Source organism: Gopherus evgoodei, chromosome 6 (assembly GCF_007399415.2).
Source record: "Gopherus evgoodei ecotype Sinaloan lineage chromosome 6, rGopEvg1_v1.p, whole genome shotgun sequence".
NCBI lineage: Eukaryota > Metazoa > Chordata > Testudines > Testudinidae > Gopherus > Gopherus evgoodei.
Window position 1 is genome coordinate 64,767,893 of NC_044327.1, and position 22,207 is coordinate 64,790,099.

At 43.1% G+C, this 22,207-nt stretch overlaps 1 protein-coding gene across 3 annotated transcripts in view; it reads left to right on the forward strand.

Annotated features, from left to right (window-relative positions):
* MCC (MCC regulator of WNT signaling pathway) overlaps positions 1–22,207 on the forward strand; it is a 356,575-nt gene that overhangs the window by 6,508 nt on the left and 327,860 nt on the right. For 2 of the 3 annotated variants that reach the window (XM_030566223.1, XM_030566224.1), the window contains exon 1: positions 13,390–13,603. The exons of the other annotated variant lie outside the window; for it this stretch is intronic. In XM_030566223.1, the coding sequence (XP_030422083.1) occupies positions 13,455–13,603 (149 nt within the window). In that variant the 5' untranslated portion in view covers positions 13,390–13,454. Of the gene's footprint in view, positions 1–13,389; positions 13,604–22,207 lie in introns of those variants that run through there. 3 annotated transcript variants of the gene reach the window in all.

A 22,207-nucleotide genomic window follows, 5' to 3' on the forward strand; every position in this document is an offset into this window, starting at 1 on the left:
ATGTAAAAGAGAAAGAAAGCAGAGAATAGGCAGGAAAGATAAGTAAATGGACAGAACAAAGGAAAATCTATGCATACTGTGTCAAGACATGATGTGAGGAATCATCGGGGGTAGGTGGCAACCACCAATACATCCCAAAGTGGGCTCCAACAACAGCAACAAGGTGAGAAGCACTGGTCTATAACCTTTTGTGCACTACAGCAACAGAAGCCCATTTTTCATCCGCTGTTAAACATCTCCCATGATAATTTCACATTATCCATATTCTCCTGAGAATGTCAAAGTATATATCTCACTTTAAGAGAATCGTTAATAAACTACTAACAACAATTCAGTTACAGGTTTGCTTTGATGCCTGAAATAAAAGTGGATAATGGCCCTGTGTCATGACAGGTTTATAATCAAGCACCTCAGAAAATAGATGTTGTTTTTCTCTTGTAATTAGTTGATGATATAGGTCAATAGTCTGATCATCAAATCTTCCTATCATTATATTTCTAAAGAGAGACTAACATTGTGGAACTGCTCTGTCTCTGGATGGACAATTCCTGTAACTTTAACCATAAAATCTTAAAAATAAAACCACCCTAAAAGGCTTTAAAAATTTGGCAATGAGCTCTGACATGATACAACTTACATTTGCAATAGCATTAGTTTTACTTTTCCAAGCATATTCTATTTTAAAAGGGGGACAGGGTTGGAAGTGGGGCAGTTTCTTACAACGAGACAATTTGTGGAATAGGGTACTATTCGAGAGAAGTAAACAGGTCCAAAAGGGGGAGGGTGATGTATAAAATGCAAAAACTGACAAATAAGGTAGTGTGTTTCAGAAAAGGTAGAAATGTGAATATGCAATTGTTGGAACATCAACATAAAACAATGTTAGGAAGTAATGAGAGCTTTGCTTCTTCATACCAGTTCTTATAACGAAAACACTGGGCATTCCAATATTATGAGGATGAGGATTGTGTATGTACCTAGTCAGAAGGGAACATTCAATAAAATTGAAAAGCAACAAATTTAAAAGTGATAAAGGGAAATAATTTGTTTGCAAAGCATATATTACTCTGTGGGACCCATTGCCACAATATGCCAAAGCCAAGCACTAAGTACAATTTTTAAAAAATATTAGATATCAGTGGGACTAGGCACCTAAATGCCTTCAAAATCTGTATCTAAGTCACTTCTGAACATGGTACTAAGGACTTGTCAGTGTGAGTCAAATGAGGTGAATGTACAGTGCACTTGCCTGCCACTCACTAACTGGCAAGGACCAGTACATCAAATAGTAGTTTGTCAAAGCAGACTACAGAACTTCTAGTGCATGGTAGCAGAATCCACAAGGCCAGTTAGTGAGTGGCAGGCTAGTGTGCTATAGACATATACCCCAGATTGCCATGTGCTAACTAATGTAGACAAGCCCTTTGGCTCCCTAAGTCACTTACGTTACTTTGAACATTTGATCCAGAGAGATTAAGGGCCAAATTTTTAAAGATATTGAAGGCACCATGGGAGTTAGGTGCCTGTGACAAAGTAACTCACCAGTTTAGGCACCTCCCTCACAGCTAAGTATAGTGTTGCTGTGGTTTTTTCCAGTGTAGTTCTACCAACTGGCTGTTTGTGATGTTGCACTTCATATGCTTTATGAAAATATGCTTATAAATGTGAATATGTTGTAACTGGAATATGCTTTATGCAAAAAGTCACTTGTAAGATGTCATTACAAAGCTTATAATCTACTCAGTGTGTTCATCCTATTTATTTGCATGTATTATTTCTATATCTGGAGTTAGGAGAATAAAACATATTAAGTGGAAGCCATTAAGGGTGCTTCAGAATCAATGACCTGTAAATGACTCTGTTTACTTGCAAACCTTCCTGTGTACATGGGCTAGCCCAAGAAGAATGGAGTCTGGGGTCTCACAGGAGATGTGACCATGTCACCTGGTACTGGAATCCATCTTAAACCTGGTACTTTTCCATTTAGAAGGAGGGGTGAGGACCCAGAGAGAAAACAGATTCCCATCTTGTGCCAAAAGCTGGTGGAGCAGGACCAAGAGGCAGCCAGTCATGAGAGAGACCCTGCTTACCACCTGAGATGTCTGCTGGAACGAAGGACTGTACCGGGGAAAGGATTGGCACCAGACTAGAAAGTAGTCTAGTCTGTAAAAGAAGCTTATTGGAATATCTTTGAGGGTGAGATATTACCTGTAATCAGTTTCTTAATGTATTAGGCTTAGACTTGCATGTTTTTGCTTTATTTTGCTTGGTCACTTACTTTGTTCTGTCTGTTATTACTTGAAACCACTTAAATCCCACTTTTTATACTTAATAAAATCACTTTTGTTTATTAATAGACCCAGAGTAAATGATTAATACCTAGGGGAGCAAACAGCTCTGCGTATCTCTCTAGCAGTGATATAGAGGGTGGACAATTTATGAATTTACCCTATATAAGCTATATAGAGAGTAAAATGGATTTATTTGGGGTTTGGATCCCATTGGGAACTAGGTGTCTGAGTGCTGGAGAGGTAACTCGCTGAACTGTTTTTGGTTAAAGTCTGCAGCCTTGGGGGCATTGCCTGGACTCTAGGTCTATGTTGCAGCAGGCTAGAGTGTCTGGCTCAACAAGACATGGTTCAGGAGTCCCAGGCTGACAGGGAAAATGGGCTCAGAGGTAATTTCAGCACATAAGGTGACAGTCACAAGGGCATCTCTGTGACCGAACCCATCACACTGTCCAGATCCACTCTTGATCCTCTTTGCCTTGTGTTTCACCCACTTTAAGGTAATTCAGAGTCCAGTCTAAAATACAGGAAAAACCTAAAGTCTAGTAGCCTGTGCCAGACCCTCAGCCTCTGTTCGGGGCATGTCATTTTTGACCTCTTTCAGTCTGGAACTTTGCCCTTCTCCTGTTGGTCTGGAGAAGAGTTAGGGGAACCCTGCAATCTTCTCTGGGTTCCAGCCCACGGACCCTGTTTTAGATAGGTAAGGATTGTTCCTTCAATCGCATACTGCTTCTTTGTGCTGCTCTGATCTTTCCTTGCTTGTCAGCACCATCTCCGGATCTGAACACCATTATTCCCACTATGGATTTGTGGCTCCATGCAGCTTCTTTCCAGGTAGCTACTGAGAAGGCTCTTCAGCCAGTCCCAACCTCTCCAGCAGTAGCTGACCTGGATTTCAAACAGTCCTGCTGGTCTTCCCAGTACTTTCCCTGGAACTAGACTTAGTGATAAATGGTCACATACATCAAAAATCACACAATGTTCAGGTTACTTCCAGTCCAAAGAGACCAGTCACTTCCCCCATATCAATTAGTACCCTAGATCTTACACCAAAGACAATGCCTGTAATACATTATATAAAGGTTTATTAACTAGGAAAAAGAAAGAAGAGAGTTATTTACAGGCTAAAGCAAGCAAACATATAAACACATATGAGTTATCTAAATCCTAAGAGTGAAAGAGTTGTAATGATCTGTCAATTCAAAGTGTCTTCAGACCAGAACCAGGATAACTTCTGGGGATCTTTCCCTCAGTTTAGAGTCTCTGTCTCTGTCACAGTTTAAACAGCAAAGAGATGGAAAATTTTCCTGTAACTTCATTTTATTTCCTTCATTCAGCTTCCAAATCCACAAGAATACAGGTAGCACCACCCAGCCCCGCTCCAACCTCAGCCCATGGCATGGGCTCTGCTCCCGGCCCTGACCCCAGCCTTGGCCACATTACCCCTGTCCATGCCCCCCAACCCAGGAGATGCAACCCCGCTCCTGGCCTTGGCTCACGGGAGGAGTGGGGGAGACAGTAGTAAGGGGAGGCACTATCCTGAACTGGTCTGGTCTCCAGCTATGAGTTTGCCAGTTCTTAGCAAATGCCTTCAGTCTGGGCAAGAGCTGGCATCTAGTGTGCTAGCATCACAGTTCAGGGAGTTTCTCATTCAGTCTCCTTAAGGCAGGAGTCCCTTAGCGCTCCTCTGTGGACCTGGACTTGTAACTTGGGTCAGCTGTAAGGCCTTAGTTCACTGCTCCTTCATCTGGCTCCTTTCCCCTCAATTGGTGCCAAATTCAGAGGGTTCAGTAGGCCATCCTTCCCTTACAGGTGTGTCTGTCCTAGTAGCTAGTCGAGACAGGTCCAGCCATCTTCCAGGATGGGTCCATTTGAACTGGGCTTCTCCTTTCTGAAGGCTCCTTCTCCAAGATTGGCATGCCTTGCGGGTGCAGAGAAATGAGACTGCTTGTATAAAATAAAGCTGTTGTTTAACCCCTTCTTACCTGGTTCCGGGTTTGTACACCTTGTCATTGTGCCTAAATACCTTTAAAAATTTGGCCCTAGGTGACTACTTTCCCATGGTCATGTAGGAAGTCTGTTATGGAGTCAAAAACCGAAGACAGCTCTCCTCAGTCCCAATCCACTACCATAACCACAGGATCATGTAGCAGCAAATTTTAAGCGTGTGGGTGGTTGTTGCATATGGAGAACAGTTTTCTTCAATTACCTTAATCCTCTCTTCCATGCTATTCCTTCTAAGTTAGTCTGGTGCCTCAGTTTGGGAAATACAGGTAGAAGTAGTAAATAACTTTAGTGGGGCTATGTTGTATTACTAGAAATATTGTACAGAAAAGTACTGAAAATGGGCCACATAATAAATAGGACAATAAATAATAATACACTGAAGTTCCTTGAGTCAGTCACCGTGCTGCCCCTCAATTCCCAGGCTATTAAAATTCTTCTGAGGATATGGTATAAACAACAGGGCATGTTCTACCCTCATAGATGCACTTGGTGCTCATTAACATAAAAGTGACCTGCAAAGAAAACAAATTTGGGCTATGCTCTTTTAAATTATGTATAAAGAAGACTGGAAACTTTTTTTAAATTTTGCAACTTCAGATCCTGCCTAGGCTTGAAGATGCTGCAATGATAGAAGAACTAGTGCAATGAGATCACAAGAGCCAAAAGGATGAATAGTGAGCTATTAAGACAGGAAATAATTTTTAGGTAGACAGCTTAAAACTCATTGTTTTCTTGTAAAACTCTTTAATTTCAATTAATAACATTTTGAAATGAGAAAGACTTTGTTAGACAATTGCTTCTTCAATCAAAATAAGTGCTTGTAATAAACTCCTTTGTACATTCCACTGGATCACTAACAAAACCAGGTAAGACCATCTTCCTGATATTTCTAACACAATTCCAATACACTAAGGCGGTTGCTGCCTTCTGCTGTGATGAACCTGTTCCAAACTTGCCATTTTATGGTAAATACTCAATGTAGTCTCAAGTACTAGTTAGTACTTAGTATCTTCCACTTTTTGCTATTACATTTTTTGGTGGTGGCAAAACAGGCAAACATGAACAAATGTTCAACAGTGGCAGAATTACAAGGTGATATTGTTACATAGATTTTAGAACATAAAATCTGACTGGGGTCCCAAAACTTTCCCCAGATTTAATAATTTGTTTTGCATTGTGATACTTCGTCAATTCATTATTGTACTGTAAGCATATAATAAACTCCTTTGTACATTTTTCCATATTTGTGAGGTGATTCTCCAGTCTTCCTGTTGTAATGCTAACAGAGCAAGTTTCAAATCCAGTGAGATGCCATCAGTGGTTGTGTTTATTAGAATGTGTTTAGTGTTTGGATAGTCTCTCTCCTACAACTGATTTTTTGTTTACAGTTCCATATCCTCTATATTATATCACTCTTCTCTATGTATTTCTAACAATTTCTTGTGTCTGTACTATGTGTTGGGTATAGCTTTTCAGTATATAGCACTTGTCTATGGGTTGCTACTTCTTGGGTTCGACGATCAGCAGGAATCTTGACCTTCAGACTAAACTAATAGAATCAGAAAAGCAGCTAAGAATTTCAGGCTATTACAGAGATGTGCATGGAATAGCAGCAAACTATTGACTAAGGTGAAGATGCAAATCTATGAGACTTGTGTGCCATCATCTCTGCTTTATGGTTCAGAAACATGGTGGACTGTATATGCTAGGCACATCAGGAGACTGAACATGAGATGTCTGTATAAGATTCTGAAAATAAAATGGGAAGACAAAATACCAAATGCAGCGATGCTGGAGTGCACAGAACTGACACACTTAGAAACCACTATCAAGAAGAAGAGTTTCCGATGACTTGGTCATGTCAGGGTAGAGACCATGTCCCTAAGAATATTTTGTACAGAGAGGTTTGGGATAGCTCTAGGAAGAGGGGTCCCCCTTTATGGCAGTATGTGTGCAAAAATGATACAAAGTCATTCAACATTAATGTAGGGAGGAGCATACAAAATCCTGTCCGGTTTGGAGGGACTATCTGGCACTGAGTGCAGCTCAACATGAAGCAGCATTGATCCAGAGGATGGAAACAAAGTGAGAAAGCAGTGTGTTGTAATCTTGGATTCTAACTCAGACAACACATGGATCTGTGAAATTTGTAACAACTGTGTAACTCTCAAATTGGGCTTGTCATCTATAAGCAGATTCATCAGAAATCTCATTAGACCTCTTACATGTATACCATGATCCAGGTTGGATAGTTGCCAATAACAAGGAGGAAATTGACTGGCATATCTGCAATAACTCTCCATGTGGACACTTTTATTCCCAAACAAAAGTAAATTTATTCTAGAAAAAATAATGGATTTTGGAAGTGGAATAATTATTCTGGAATAAAAACATTTTTATTTTGAATGAGAGAGTCCACACAGGGAAGTTACTACAGAATAGCTAAATTGTACTGGAATAACTATAGCCAAATAGCTATGCTGGGAAATTTCCTAAGTAGACAAGCTCTATAATAAAGATTATGCAAAAAACAAAAGTGTATACTCTGTGTTTAGAATCATTGCTCATCTCCTGATTGTCATGTTTTGATTTAACAGCTGGAAGTACTGAAAAGGCCTGATCTGGCAAAACTTTATTTAAGTAACTCTACTCAGGTGACCTGTGACTTGGATAGAAAAAAAGAAAATAAATACAAATTTAGAGTCAATAAGTTGTTGAATGCCCTACTTACCCTTGTTGTTTGGGCCATTCAGATTAAAACTGATGGATTTTGATATTTAAGTAGCTATCTCCTTACCCTGCATGTAGTAGCTGCAAGATCAAGGTACATATTCACTGGAAACCTTTACATTTGCTTTAAATTATATCAGAGAAGTAATAATTTGTGCCTACATACAGGGCATACATAGCACAGGAAAACTGTTAAATTCAATTGTGATATGAAACTCATCTACAAGTGGATTTTGATCATAAGTTTGAGTATGCATGAGTTTAAAATATGTTTCAGATCTGCATAAATCCTACATGTTAAATAATTTAGTCTGAAACCTACTTTGAGAAGCAGAAAAAAGTAAAGGATATTATATATGGGAGGCTCTTTATTTATTATATGCCAAATAATTTGAAAACGGCATAGATACTAGTGTTGAGGACTCTACAAAAGGCTAATTTATAAATGTGCTGCATAAAGGACTCTCCAGGCAGCCACCTTCCTGGGCTGCTCAGTTCCCAGGGTACCTGCTTCCTTGGGTTATTGGGCAGCCTAGGAAGTCAGCAGGCTGCCATATAGCTGGGGAACCCAACAGACCAGAAGGTGGACAGCCAGAGAGCTGGGCAGCTTGGGGAGCCTGGCTAGCAGGAAATCACACAGGGAGGCAGGCTGGTAACCTGCCTGGTTTCCATTGAAAATTTTGACAGAATTGACATGTTCTCATGGAACATTTCAGTTCCATTGATTCAGCGCTTTCCAAAACAACATTGTTTTTTCAGAACACTTTTGACCAGCTCTATACTTGAGTTGTAGATAGTTGCTTGACTACAGAACCATGTTTAAATATTGCAGCTCTCAGTAAACTGTAGAAAGGAGGCCTTCTAAGGAGGGTCACATGACAGCCGCAGTTGGCAAAAGCACTCATTTATCTACAAAGATTAATTTAATTTTTTTTCAGCCAAAATAGCATTTTTATAATAGAGATTTAGGTTCAGAGATTAGACTTGGATCAACAATACAGAAAAATGCAAAATATTTTGATGTATATACACAATAAAGAAATGCAGGAAACAAACATTCCATCTTGCATACAAGTCAAAGCTGCAGTAACAAAATATACTTACAAGAAAAATTTCTTATGATATTGCTAGAAAACAATGGAACAGTTCTGTTCTCCTTTGCACCAGTGTACATCAGGAGTAACTCCACTGAAATCAATAGTATTAAATAGGTGTAAAATTGATGTGGCTTAAAGAAAAATGAGGTCTTAAGACATACCCAACAGGCGACCTTTCATATAATGCTATGGAGGTACTTGTATTCTTTGCATTTCTTTCCACAGAAAATGTTGATAAAAATGTGAAAAAGAACAGGATTCTGAACCACAAAGGCAGAATGCATGGTGGCAGGTGGCTGCTTGCAGCAGGATCTCATTGCTCTGTTATGCAATGTTTACATTAAAAAATAATGTAATTGTTAATACAAGCTGCATGTGCCTTAACTATAAGAACATAAGCACCCTTGCACTCTGACTTGTTAGCTTCTGCAATGTCCCCTTGCAAACGTAGGCAGCTGGTGCAAGTTAAGGCAGCTCCTGAAGCTGCTTTCACCTGTGCTAGGAGCCAAAGAAACTACCAGTTGCTAATAGGATAAGTTGGCACAGAGAAGGCAAAAAGACACCTTCACCCTTCTAGGTTCTATGCCAAGTTCAACTTGGATGCAGTGATGAATTGAGTCCTGAAAGAAGCAAGAAGCTCAGCTGTGGGGGAATTGGCAGAGGGAGAAATAATTTGGGGGATAAGAGGAAGACAGAAGGAGGAGGAGGGGCAGTTCTTCAAGCAGAGTGGAGCACTGGTAATTTTGAAGTCTGTCGAGCACAGGGTATTCTCCTCCCTCCCTGAGTGGCAGATGTCCATGCAAAAGTTAATGCTGCTTCAAATAGCATGAACTTAGGGCTGGTCTACACTACGGGGGAAAATCGATCTCAGATACACAACTTCAGCTACGTGAATAACGTAGCTGAAGTTGAAGTATCTAAGATCGAATTACTCACCGCACGGGATCGATGTCCGCGGCTCCCTTATGTTGACTCCGCAACTCCGGGTTGGTGGAGTTCCGGAATTGATATAAGCGCGTTCAGGGATTGATATATCGCGTCTAGATGAGACGCGATATATCGATCCCCAAGCAATCAATTGCTACCCGCCGATACGGCGGATAGTGAAGACGTAGCCTTAGGCTCTGCATCCTCCTAAGAAAGTGAGTTATGCTTAGATGCAGAATGGCTTAACAATGACAGCATGGACAGAAACACTGCTCCTAGAGAAGGCTAAAGGAGCAACACAGCGTGGCTGACACTCTGCGGGACCGGAAATCCCCTTTTTTGGATGCCCAGGATCTCACAGGGTTGGAATGCTGCACTCTGTGCTCAAAACCACTCCCACATGAGAGACAATTAGTTTAAGTCTCCATGAAGTCAACCTGCCCTTTCTCCCAGTGGTTTGGACCAAGGAAATTTGACACAAAAACTGCAACATATAGTTAACGTTTCACATGCATGAAGAGTGGAAATTAAAAGCTTCCAAAGCAACTGTAACTTGGCCACATTACACATCGTGATGTTGCTCAGTAGATATTCCATATTTAAGACAGCAGGTTTTTCATTCTGAGCATCCATTTAAGCCTAACATCCAATTGGTCAAGTTACAGTTGCTGCTGAAAATATAACTTTTTGAATTTTTGACTTAGTCTTTAAAAAGACAAGTCCAGAAAGATCCAGCGACGATGACTTTGTTTCTTTAGCATATAATTTGCATCTTCTTCTTGGGCTTTGTTCTTGTAAAGTATGAAATTGCCAGGTATTTTAGTCCTTACAAAGCTCCCTGCTACTTGCCAATAGCCCACCCATTTGCAACCCCTTATCTCTCCACATAGGGATCAAGCAGTTCAAAGGGAACTATCACCTATCTGTCACCAATACATCTAAAAGATTATGGAACTCCAAGGGAGTGTATGTAGTAAATGGGAATGATTAGACACAAGTGGGACATTTTGGAGAGTGAAAGTTCATAACACCTCCCGGAAGTGCTCCATCTCACTAGTTTTCTCTCGTTTAAATGGACAATGTTAATTTAGAATTCACACTTTCTTATTTTTGTGTATGACACCATAGATTTCTATGAAAAACACAGAGGAAAAATGTTTCTATTTTCCCTCCTTTTGCTTACTTTGTGGATTGCTCTTTGTGTACAGTCACTTTATTTATTTCCCCTGTAAAATCAGTTGAAGCTATATTTTCAGGAGGTTTAATAGCTTTTTGCTCATGTTTTTGGCAACCTACCTTGAGACACTTGGGACCTGATTTTCAGAGGTTCTGAGTTCATGTAATTCCTAGAGCCTTGTGTCTTCTGCAAATGCAAATTAACACAAAACAAAATGAAAAACCACCAGAAAACAAAAACTTACCCCACAGCAGTGGCTCCTGTCCCATGGGGCTGGGCCTGGATCCCCACTCCAGATGTTGTAATTTGGCACGTGGGCTAGGAGTGCCACTCAGGTTGGCCCATGCATTCCTCACTCAAATTTTGCCTGCCTCTCTCTCTATCCCTGGTCATAATGGAAGTGTGGCTAGGCCAAACGTGAGTAGCACTGTGGCCCTGTGCCCCAGGTTGCAAAGCCTGGAGGGTGGAGCCAGGAGCAGACCCGTACGGATGAAGCCACCACTGCAGGATGAGTGCTAGGCAGGCTTCCATCTTTGGGGCAGGACTCGACCATGATAAAATGAATCACTCCCCCAAAACCTGCAAAAATTATAAAATAAAAATAAGAATTTCATGGGGCCCTACCAAATTGGTTGCACTAAGGCTCAGCACCTCTGAACATCAGGCCTATTGAGTGATCCAGATAAGAATGGCAATGGGGGGGAGGGGAGGTGTCAGACCAACAGTCCATCTAGCCCAGTGATTTTCAGACTGCAGGTTGTGACCCAATACTGAGTCGTGTTGTCATAAACAGATAGTAGGAGTTAATAGAACAGAAGTACTTTATATCTCTTTTGCCTGTAAAGGGTTAACAAGATCAGTGAGCCTGGCTGTCACCTGACTAGAGGACCAATCAGGGGACAGGATACTTTCAAATCTTGAGGGAGGGAAGGCTTTGTGTGTGCTGTTAGAATTTGGTGGTGGTTCTCTCTGGGTTCTGAGAGTGACCAGACGTGCAACCAGGTTTCTCTCCAATCTCTCTGTCACAGTCTCTTATGTGTTCAGAATTGTAAGCACTAGGTAGATATGGCGAGTTAGGCTTATGTTTGTTTTCTTTATTTTCAAACGTGTATTTGGCTGGAAGGAGTTCAAATGTGTATTTTGCTGAAAGGATTTTAATTTGTACTTGTATACTTAGGCTGGGAGGGTATTCCCAGTGTCTGTAGCTGAAAGACCCTGTAACATATTCCATCTTAAATTTACAAAGATAATTTTTACTGTTTTTCTTTCTTTAATTAAAAGCTTTTCTTGTTTAAGAACCTGATTTTTTTTTTTATTTTGGTGAGACCCCAGGGGACTGGGTCTGGATTCACCAGGGAATTGGTGGGGGGAGGAGGGAAGGGGGAGAGAGAGGTTAATTTTCTCTCTGTGTTAGGATTACTTTCTCTCTCAGGGAGAGTCTGGGAGGGGGAGAGAAAAGGAGGGGGGAAGGTGGATTTTCCTCTCTGTTTTCAGATTGAAAGAGTTTGAATCACAGTGATCTTCCAGGGTAGCCCAGGGAGGGGAAGCCTGGGAGAGGCAACGGGGGGAAAGGGTTTACTTTCCTTGTGTTAAGATCCAGAGAGGCTGGTCTTGGGGGTCCCCAGGCAAGGTTTTGGGGGGACCCGAGTGTACCAGGCACTGGAATTCCTGGTTGGTGGCAGCGCTACAAGTACTAAGCTGGTAATTGAGCTTAGAGGAATTCATGCTGGTACCCCATCTTTGGGACGCTAAGGTTCAGAGTGGGGAATTATACCATGACACGTGTAATGTAAAGCACTAGGTTGTGGAGGCTCTGATCAGTACCACTGACTGGGCCGTTAAAGGTCCCATTGGCGGAGCTGCCTGGCTAAGGCAGGCTAGTCCTTACCTTTTCTGACACCACGCTTTGCCCCGGAAGCAGCCAGCAGCAGGTCTAGCTCCTAGGCAGGGGGACCATGGGGCTCCATGGGTTGCCCCTGTCCCCGAGCACTAGCTCCGTACTCCCACTGGCCAGGAACGGACCAACGGGAGCTGAGGGGAGGGGGCAGTGCCTGCAGGTGAGAGCCAGGTGAAGCTACTTGTGTGCCTGAGCCTAGGACTCAGACCTGCTACTGGCTGCTTCTGAGGCACAGCACAGTCTTTAGCACCAGAACAGGAAGGAAGCCTGCCTTAGCACCCCAGCTGCGCCACTGACCAGGAGCTGCCTGAGGTAAGCCCATGCCCCAGTCCCCTGCCCAAGCCCCCCCTGCCAACCCACAGCCCCTTCCTGCACCCCAAATTCCTCATCCCTGGCCCTACCCGAGCCCCCTCCTACACCCAGAACCCCTCACCCCAATCCTCTGCCTGAGCCCCTCCTACACCCCATCCCCAGTTCCCTTGGGTCACTGAGATAAAACATTTTCTTCAACTGAGTCACCAGAAACGAAGTTTGAAAACCACTGATCTAGCGCAGCCTCCAGTCTTCCAACAGCAGCCAGTACCAGCTGCTTCCCAGGGAGTGAACAGGACAGTTTATCCAGAGACCTCTTGTGCCTCCGTTCAGGACTTCTGGCAACCCCAGCCCAGGCCCCTGAAACACAGACACCCACCCACAGTGCAAGTGCTGGCCTGTCCGTGCAGCAGCCAAGGCTATACCGCCCCAAGGCTTGCCAGGGAAGCAAGCCGGGTTGGTCCCTCCAGCGCGAGGGAAAGAGACGGGCTCAGGGCCCCAAGCTCCCTGGCAAGCTGGCGCCCGCACAGCTGCCGGGGCACAGCGCCCAGCCGGTATCCAGGGCATGCGTGGGCAGGCGGCAGAGCGCCGGGCTCACGGGTACGGCAGTCACTTCGCTCCCCCCCGAACCGTCCCGGGCTGGGTCCCGCGGCGGGCGCTTCCGACAGGGGCAGGCAGAGCAGCAGCGGCAAAGCCCCCGGGACAGCTCTGCACGACGACCCCGAGCAGCAGCTGTCGCGGCTCCTGCGCATTCCTCTCCCTCGCGAACGCGCCTGAGCGCAGCGGCTGGAAAGTGCGAGCCCGCCCAGTGCGCGCTCCCCTGGCGCCTTCCAGGCTGGAACGTGAATCCGGGGCTCGGGAGGGGCCGCGCTCGTGCGCGAGGAGGCTGAGCGCCCGGGCTCGCCGCCGCCGCCGCCCGCTAGCCGCGCGGTGCACACACTGCGGGGAGGGCTCTTGCGGACTGAGGGTCCCGAGCGCTGCGGGTTGCGCTGCCTGCTCCTCCTCCTGAGCAGAGCCGCATGATGGCGGCAGCTGCGGCCGTGGTGGTGGAGGTGAGCGTGAGCAGCACCGGGAGCAGCAGCAGCGACACGTCAAGCACCGGCGAGGAGGAGAGGATGAGGCGCCTCTTCCAGACCTGCGATGGCGATGGGGACGGCTACATCAGCAGGTAACAGCCGTAAGGGCAGGAAAGGGTTTCTGCAGCTGGGCGCGGGGATTCCCCTATTCGCCCCCTTCCCTCTCCAAAATGACAGCGCAAGTTCTCAAATAAGTTTCTCGGGGAGAGTTTGCAGTAGTTTGCAATCAGCAGCATTGTGCATGGGGGCTGTCTGTCCTTGTGCAACAGAGGCAGGCTGGACTGGACCATCCTTTCTCAGCTCAGTTTGCTGGACCTTCTTGGAGGCTAGTAGTTTGTTAGTCTTTCGTTTGGGTGGTTCTGGGCATCATGTTTAGTAATTACAAGAGTCCTTGGCTTAAGTGATGCTTCTCTCTTGCAATAACTGCCTGAGATGGTGGTAAGAAGAGATCGAGCCTTTTTTAGCATAGAAGTAGATCAGAGCCCCTTTAGTTTCTGCTGGGGCAAGAGTCTGCTCTGAGGGCAGGATGCTTGCACTGTCCTGCTACTGTGGGAGATGTACTACAAGTCTTGTAGGTCTCTAACTTCATCTCTAGTCCCAGCCACTCAATCATTCTGCCAGTGCAGGGTTGTTCCTAAGTAACAGGGTACATGATGATGTTCCACTAGTATTCAAACTTCGCAGCACGATGTTTGGATAAATCATTTGCCTCAGATCTACAGCATGAGAATATCAGCTATGAAGGAATGGCAGGCATTCTCTTCTGAAATGTTGTGTCTGATTTGGTGTTCTGTTCCAGTTTTTTGTGTTGGAATAGTGAAATTGGTTCATGGTGTCTTGCTTCCTATGTGGATAACCATCCTTTCCATTAGAGTAGCAAGGATTAGCTGAAAGTTTAGTGCATCAGTGCTAACAAATGGATATTTAGGAATCAAGGTGGGTTTTGTACGCACAGCATACAGTTGCTAATTGCCTGGGGCCAACATTTTTTTAATATTTACCAGATTTGATTTATTAATATTTCTATTAAATCAGACAAGGTAACTTCCACGTGACCCACAAAGATTAAACCACCTCAGTCAGATGTTTTCTTTACTCTAAGGACTCGAGTCTGGTGGCACCTTAAAGACTAACAGATTTATTTAGGTGGCCACCGGACTCCTCATTTTTGTGGATACAGACTAACACAGCTACACCTCTGATTTTTTACTCTAACATATTAAACAGGTGGTGTACAGTAAACTTACAAAATTGTTGTAAAATTTAAAACTCCTTTGCTCTTCCAGTGCATATAGTTTTGGCTATGCCTTTCTTGTGACCCTTTTCTTGCAACTGTGTGTGCATGGGTGGACTCTTGTGCCCACACAAAATCAATTTCATGGCAATGATGGTGGGCTTTAACTGTGTTGTGTACAGCATTGAGCATGTTGTTGGAAATACATATCACACTTCTCGATGTTCCTACATTGGTAGGTAGCAGCAGTCTGTTTTAAGTGGGAGAGGACTAGTGGCAGGGTGTTTTCTGTAAGGGGCCTTTAATTTTTTTTTATAAGCTTTCAGAATCAGGATAGGATTTTCAAAGGTGGTGGGGACCTGCAGCTCCAAATGAATTCAGTAGGAACTGCAGGTGCTCTGCACTTCTGAAGAGCTGGGATGTGAGAGAAAGTTATTAATCTAGGCTAGGAGCTCCTCTGAAACCTAAGAACATGAGGCTGAACAGAGGCCAAGTGAGCTGTAATTCTCAACAGAGTTTGAGATTAGACAATTGTTGAGAATCTCAACTACTGTGCATTAGTAAATAATGGTACTTTGTTTAAAAAGAGTCATCTTACATTAATCACTTTGCCATTTTATTCTTATCTAATAGACATCCTGAGTATTTTTTCAACCAAGGGGCTGTTTTATCAATGATTATTCTGAAATGAAAATACTGAAAATGTACACTTTTATATATACCAGTGTGTCAAGTCCAGTAAAGATGACATTTTCCTTTTCGTTTGTATGACATAGTGATAGACATTATTTTGCTTGTCAGAAAATTTGAAACACTTGTTTATGACATATGTTCCCTGATTATAATATGCTATCTCATCTACACCCTTACTGCTTTTTTTTTCTGACTATGTAAACTGAAGTGGGAGTTAATCAAATACTGTAGTTAGTGTACATAAAACTTGCTAATGGAATGTTAATATATTGCTTTATGTGGACAATTAGGGGACACTAATGAGCCACCAAAACAGAAGGCTGTATTTTAAATTAACTTTGCTCCTATTCATCACAAAAGCTGGGAAACAGTTTTAATTAAAGAGAAACAAAAATTACATCATGAAGCAATTGAAAGTAACGTGAAAGAGAGAACTATAAAAAAGATAAAACTTTTAATGCTGACATCTTTCCAGAAAAATAGTCACACTGAAGACAGAAACAGCTAAATGGAAATATTGAAAAGGAGACCAAATTGGTGTTCTGCACAGAACCTCTCTCCCCCTCTGAAGAGCTAGAAAATAGCTCTTTAAGTTTAGGGTCATCAGCCTTTCCAGATGATAGATGAAAAGGATGATAGCTTAATTTATAATTAACTTCAAAAATGATAAATGAAAGTGCATTTCTAGGCCATTCATGAGAGAATCAGTGAAAGTGTATGCTACAGTCCTAGCTTGTTCTAAATCTCACCCAAGAGGTATGAGGGTTGTGTTTAAAATTCCAAGAACTGGAGTAGGAGGGGCACTGGAAATACATCAGGAAACAAGTATACCACAAAAGAGAGTAGTTGAAAGCCAAAGAGGAGGTATCAGGACCATTATTGGTGTTTAATAACCTACTTTGGGATGGGGAATGTACTTTCAAGTGAGCAGTGGTATGGTCTGGATCCAAAAGCAATAACATAGATATCCATCTTCTTTTAAACTTCATATTTTTAGGAAGATGATCAAGGGATCTTTGGCAAGGGATCTTTGGCATCATCTGGAGTCACCTGATTTTCTTGACCCTTATCAATTAGGTTTCAGTCCTGGGGACGTGGCACAGATACTGCATTGATTTCCTTGGACACTGATCTTGGAAATGGAATGCATCTCTTGCTTGGCATTGCATACGTTCTAATTTTTTCCAGTAATCTACTTTATAGCAAATTGTGTATGCAGGAGTGGGTTTGCCTAGTGGTTCTCAGGCATTTTCATAGTGTGGGCCATCTGCAGAGAAGTTGTCTGAGACATTTCCTTCGCACTCACAATAACACAACATCCATGTGGCACTCTGTAGCAATTGTTTACATGGAAAAATAATAATAGGAAAGTGTTTGGTATTTTGTCTCCTTTTGATATAATAAGTGATTTGTCCTTTTTGCAATGTTAATTGTACTGTCTGCTTTTGCTCTTAATTCAATCTTATCCTCCTATCTATGCTTTCCCTTTTGCTGCTGCTGCTTTCTTGTCCATCTAGTTCAGCCATGGTCCTCTTTTCCTCCTCCCCCCCCTGGATATGCTGCCTGGCTTCACATTCTCTCTTGCCCTACTTCCCTGGACTTTTCTTTGCTTCCTTTGCCCACTGGTGACTCTGGTTCCTGAGGGTAATTCCTGTTTCCTTGCCTTTTCTCCTGTAGCTCTAGTAGAGGCAGGTCCCTCCTTGTTCATTGCTCCTTTTACAGGCCTGCGGTTCAGCTTTGTAATAAAGATCATGGACATCTGTTAGAAGCAGCTAGAAACAAAGAAGCAAAGACAGCACCCTGTCGCCCCCAGCCAGCTCTCTCTGGGCCACTGGTGGTCACGAAGTGCAATTTCAGAACTGTTAGACTTTTCCTCTTTTGAGCATCCATTTTTGAGAAATTTTGATTTATTTCAAATATAACAAAGATCTCCCCTCCCATTTTTCAGCTGTTGTTCAGTCTAATTTATAACAATTGAAAATAGGCACACAATAACCCAGGGGTAGGCAACCTATGGCACGCGTGCTGAAGGCCACACACGAGCTGATTTTCAGTGGCACTCACACTGCGAGGGTCCTGGCCACGGGTCTGGGGGGCCTCTGCATTTTAATTTCATTTTAAATGATGCTTCTTAAACATTTTACAAATTTTATTTGCTTTACATACAACAATAATTTAGTTTTATATTATTGACTTAAAGAGAGAGACCTTCTAAAAACCTTAAAATGTATTACTGGCCCGCAAAACCTTAAATTAGAGTGAATAAATGAAGACTCGGCACACCACTTTTGAAAGGTTGCCGACCCCTGCAATAGCCATTCCACTGGCATCCCTGAAGTTTTAGTCTTTTTTGCTTGCTTACTAAATGCCTCCAGAAGAGCATTTGCAAGGTTGCTGCTTGGTTTTAGAACTCCCTCTGAAACTTCAGAGACCTTGTGGGAGAGAGAATCTTTATTCTTGCAGTACAGGCAGGCAGTTTTCCATTGTATGCATCTTTATTTAGTGTATCACATGGGGAGATGAGCTATTTGCATTTCTAATGAAGTTATATGGAGTCTCAGCTGTGGAAACTCTATCTTGTCGATTAAACCAAAAATCTCTCTAAATATTAGCAGGAAAGTAGAGGCACATGTGGAGATAAAGGGCACCTCCTGAGAGAACAGTTAATTGCAATCTCTGAATAGTTAAGATGACATTTAAAAATGATTGATAAAGGCATAATTGCTAACTATGTGCCATTTGATTATTGATGACCGAGACTAGGAAGAAATCAAAAAATGAGGTGAAGAATTTTAGGTGCTCACCTGTGTAAGTTGCGTTCTTTAGCAACTTAGACCCATTTTACTTCAGTACAGCAATGTTTACAAACTAAAAAAAAGTATAAACAAAATGCTGCAGTTTTAACTTGGCCAGCATGTTCTTTTTACTTCTGTTGTGTTCATTTCAATGGAGGACAAGTACTTAGGATGCTTTTGGGAGTTTTGCAATAATAATGTTACTTTGTGAATGTTGTTTATGCAGGACATTTTTAGAACCCAGTCCTGCCTTTGTTAAAGTCAGTGGAAGCTTTTGTGGTTCGCCTCATTGAGAGCTAGATTCAGGCCTTCAGGGTTGTTCATATAAAGCAGTGGTCCCCAACCTTTTCCGGATGGCAAGCGCCAGACTACGAGCCATCAAGAACCGTGGCTGGTGGACAAGCATCTGCCGAAATGTTGCCGAGAAGCGGCAACACCAAGAGGCGTCGCTGCCGAAAATCAGTGTCATTTTGGCAGCGATGCCTCTTGGTGATGCTGCTTTTCAGCGGCATTTTGGCAGTTCCTTGTCTGCCGGCCAGTACATGGGCCACATAGATGCCTCAGTGGGCGCCATGGTGCCCGAGGGCACTATGTTGGGAACCACTGATATAAAGACTCTATTTTTACTTATTTCTACCCTGTTAACTGAATTATATTTATTAATAAGGATCTCTTAGTTGAATAATATACAGCTGTAAGCATTTGTTTTGCTTTTGTTTTTGAGAGGCTTTAAAAACATTACAGATGTGAAACTGTAGTGAATTAAACATCTCTTCTGCATCACAGAGTCCGCTTATTGGTGAGGACACCTGCAGTCTGTTTGTTTCTTTTATAAGGTCAACATATGTGGCCCTTGTGACTGTCAATGAGGAAAGTGAGAACACTGTTCAGTTTTCACAGGTGGTGGAGTAATTGATGTTTCCTTTTGAAACTTGATGGCCATGTAGTTTTATTAGTGTTCTGTTTAGACTCCTAATGAGTTTCACACCTACTGTAATATGTACCAAAATGCTACAGTCCTTAAATATCTTTGTTTCATGTAGTAAACACCAACAGATATGCTTATGTATTAAAAGTGCAGTTATGGCAATTGTGCAGGTGATGGGACAAGAAGAAATGAATCTGTCTAATCCTGTCATGAAACGTTCAACAGTTTTTATATTTTTAATGTTTAATTTTTACAAGTGTTCAAATATTCTGTAGAATTATAAAAAGGAAAGGAAAAACAATGAACACTGAATCCAAAGGAAAAACATACATATTTTTATCATGACAGCCTGAATCTAGTTACCACTTGGAGAGGTAATTTAGAAATGAATTTATACTACATTACTTTATCTTCTTTACTCTGTGAATTGTTTACTGGATGAATGAAGTGATACTATTACACTGTATTTAAAGAGTAGTTATCAGTGGTTCACAATCAAGCTGGAAGGGCATATTGAGTGGGGTCCTGCAGGGATCAGTTCTGAGTCCAGTTCTGTGCAATATTTTCATCAGTGATTTAGATAATGGCATAGAAAGTACGCTTATAAAGTTTGCGCACAATACCAAGCTGGGAGGGGTTGCAAGCACTTGGGAGGATAGGGTTAAAATTGAAAATGATCTGGACAAACTGGAGAAAGTCTGAAGTAAATAGGATGAAATTCAATAAGGACAAATGCAAAGTACTCTACTTAGGAAGGAACAATCAGTTGTACACATACAAAATGGGAAATAACTGCATAGAAAGGAGTACTGCAGAAAGAGATCTGGGGGTCATAGCAGACCACAAGCTAAATATGAGTCAGTAGTGTAATGCTGTTGCAAAGAAAGTGCGCATCCTTCTGGGATGTATTAACAGGAGTAACGAGAAGTAATTCTTCCACTCTACATGCTGATTAGGCCTCAGCTGGAGTATTGTGTCCAGTTCTGGACACAACACTTCAGGAAAGATGTGGACAAATAGGAGAAAGTCCAGAGTAGTGCAACAAAAATGATTAAATGTCTAGAAAACATGACCTCTGAGGGAAGATTGAAAAAATTGGGTTTGTTTAGTCTGGAGAAGAGAAGAGTGAGGGGGAACATAACAGTTTTCAATACCTAAAAGGTTGTTACATGGAGGTGGGAGAAAATTGTTCTCCTTAGCCTCTGAAGATAAGACAAGAAGCAATGGGTTTAAATTGCAGCAAGGGACAAAATTCCTGTCAGGGTGGTTAAGCACTGGAATAAATTGCCCAGAGAAGTCGAATCTCCCTCATTGGAGATTTTTAAGATCAGGTTAGACAGACACCTGTCAGGGGTGGTCTAGATCATAGTTTCTCAAATATGGCCACTGTGACCGAATGCGGCTGCTAGCGGGTTTCTCTGTGGCGATGGCAGTTTCCTGGGCAATTTGTGGGGGGGAAGCATCAGCCTCTCCCCTTTGTCCCTGTTGCTCCTGCATGCTCCGCCTTTCTGGAGACACAAGTGAGACACACAGCGCTTAAGGAGAAAGGTGAGGCAGCGAGGAGGGGGTGAGAAAGCGACCAGCGAGGCACGCAGCGTGCGTGGTGGGTGAGGAGGCAAGCAGCGAGATGAGCTGCAGGTGGGAAGGGCCTAGTGGGGGAGTGAGGAGGCGGTGGGGGGCTGCCTGCAAGCGTAGGAGTGAGGAGATGAGCAAGGGTGTGTGTGACGAGAATGGTGAGGTGAGCAGTGTAGGGGAGGAAGCGACGAGTTGGGGGGGTGAGGAGGCAAGAGGTGAGTGGCAGGGGGGCCTGGCGGAGGAATAAGGAGGTGAACGGCGAGCCAGCAGGAGGGTGAAAAATCGGGCAGAAGGGTCTGGCTGCTAGCGGAGGAGTGACGAGACAGGCAGGGTGGTCTGGTTGTGAACGTGGGAGTGACGAGGCAGGCGGGGGGCTGAGGAGGTGAGCGGTGGGTGCATGGGCAGTAGGGGGAGCCCTCCTTTTTGGGGAGGCTAGCCCCCGACTCTACCCCTTCTGCCCACACTTCCTCCCCTTACCCCCCCCCCCGGCCTCTGGAGCCCCAAGACCCCCTGCACCTGGAGCCACAAGCCATGGCGGAGGAGCCCCAGGGTGGCCAAAGCCCTGAGACTGGTCCCGCCCCCACCCTTGCCCGGAGGAGCCCCAGGCTGGCTGAACCCTGGAGTGTCCCCACATGCCTGAAGGAGCCCTGGGCCAGCCATAGCTATGCATCCCCTCCACTCCGCTCCCATCCCCTCCCCAGACCCAAGCCCAGATAAGTTTTTCATTATTATTTAGACTTCTATATGTCAAAGCATTTTTAAATTTACTTCTGAATTGTTATACACTTTTACCAGAAAACCAAAAGAAACAATAATAAAAAAGACAAGAACATGCAAAGCACCTTATTTGTGTTTCTATTCTGTTAGGTCTAGTAAAGAATAGAGATAACTGTGCATGAGTTTTATTATTGAGTTTTCAAAAAAAAAAACCAAAACCTTACATAAATAAATTTACGATTTGGAGATATATATATGTACATATTACTTTTATTAGCTTTAGGAAAAATAAATAATTTTAGGAAAAAGTGTCAGTATCATTTGTTGCAAGAACCTCTGGTTTAGATAATACTCAGTCCTGCCTTGAATGCAGGAGACTGGATTAGATGACCTCTCGAGGTCCCTTTCAGTCCTACAATTCTATGAAAATTCATATTGAGGAATGGGTACAACACCTGGATGTCATTCCAAAAAGAATCTGCAGTACCAAACGCTTGAGGGTTCAGATTGCAGGCCACAGTCCCCCATTTCTTGCTGAGCGTTGTGTTGAAGGTTTTGAATGCTTTTTTGGTTCTTGTATTATGGGATGGGAAGAACTTCCAGAAACAACTGGCTTTTCTCACCATATGTTTCTCCTTCAGCTTGTATGCTCAGTTGAGCTGAGATTTTGGTTGTCAGGATCCGATAAATGCCTGTTGTTGGCAAACGTGTTGGCAGCAGTCGGAGAAAGGTCCAGTGTTTTTGGTGTGTCACA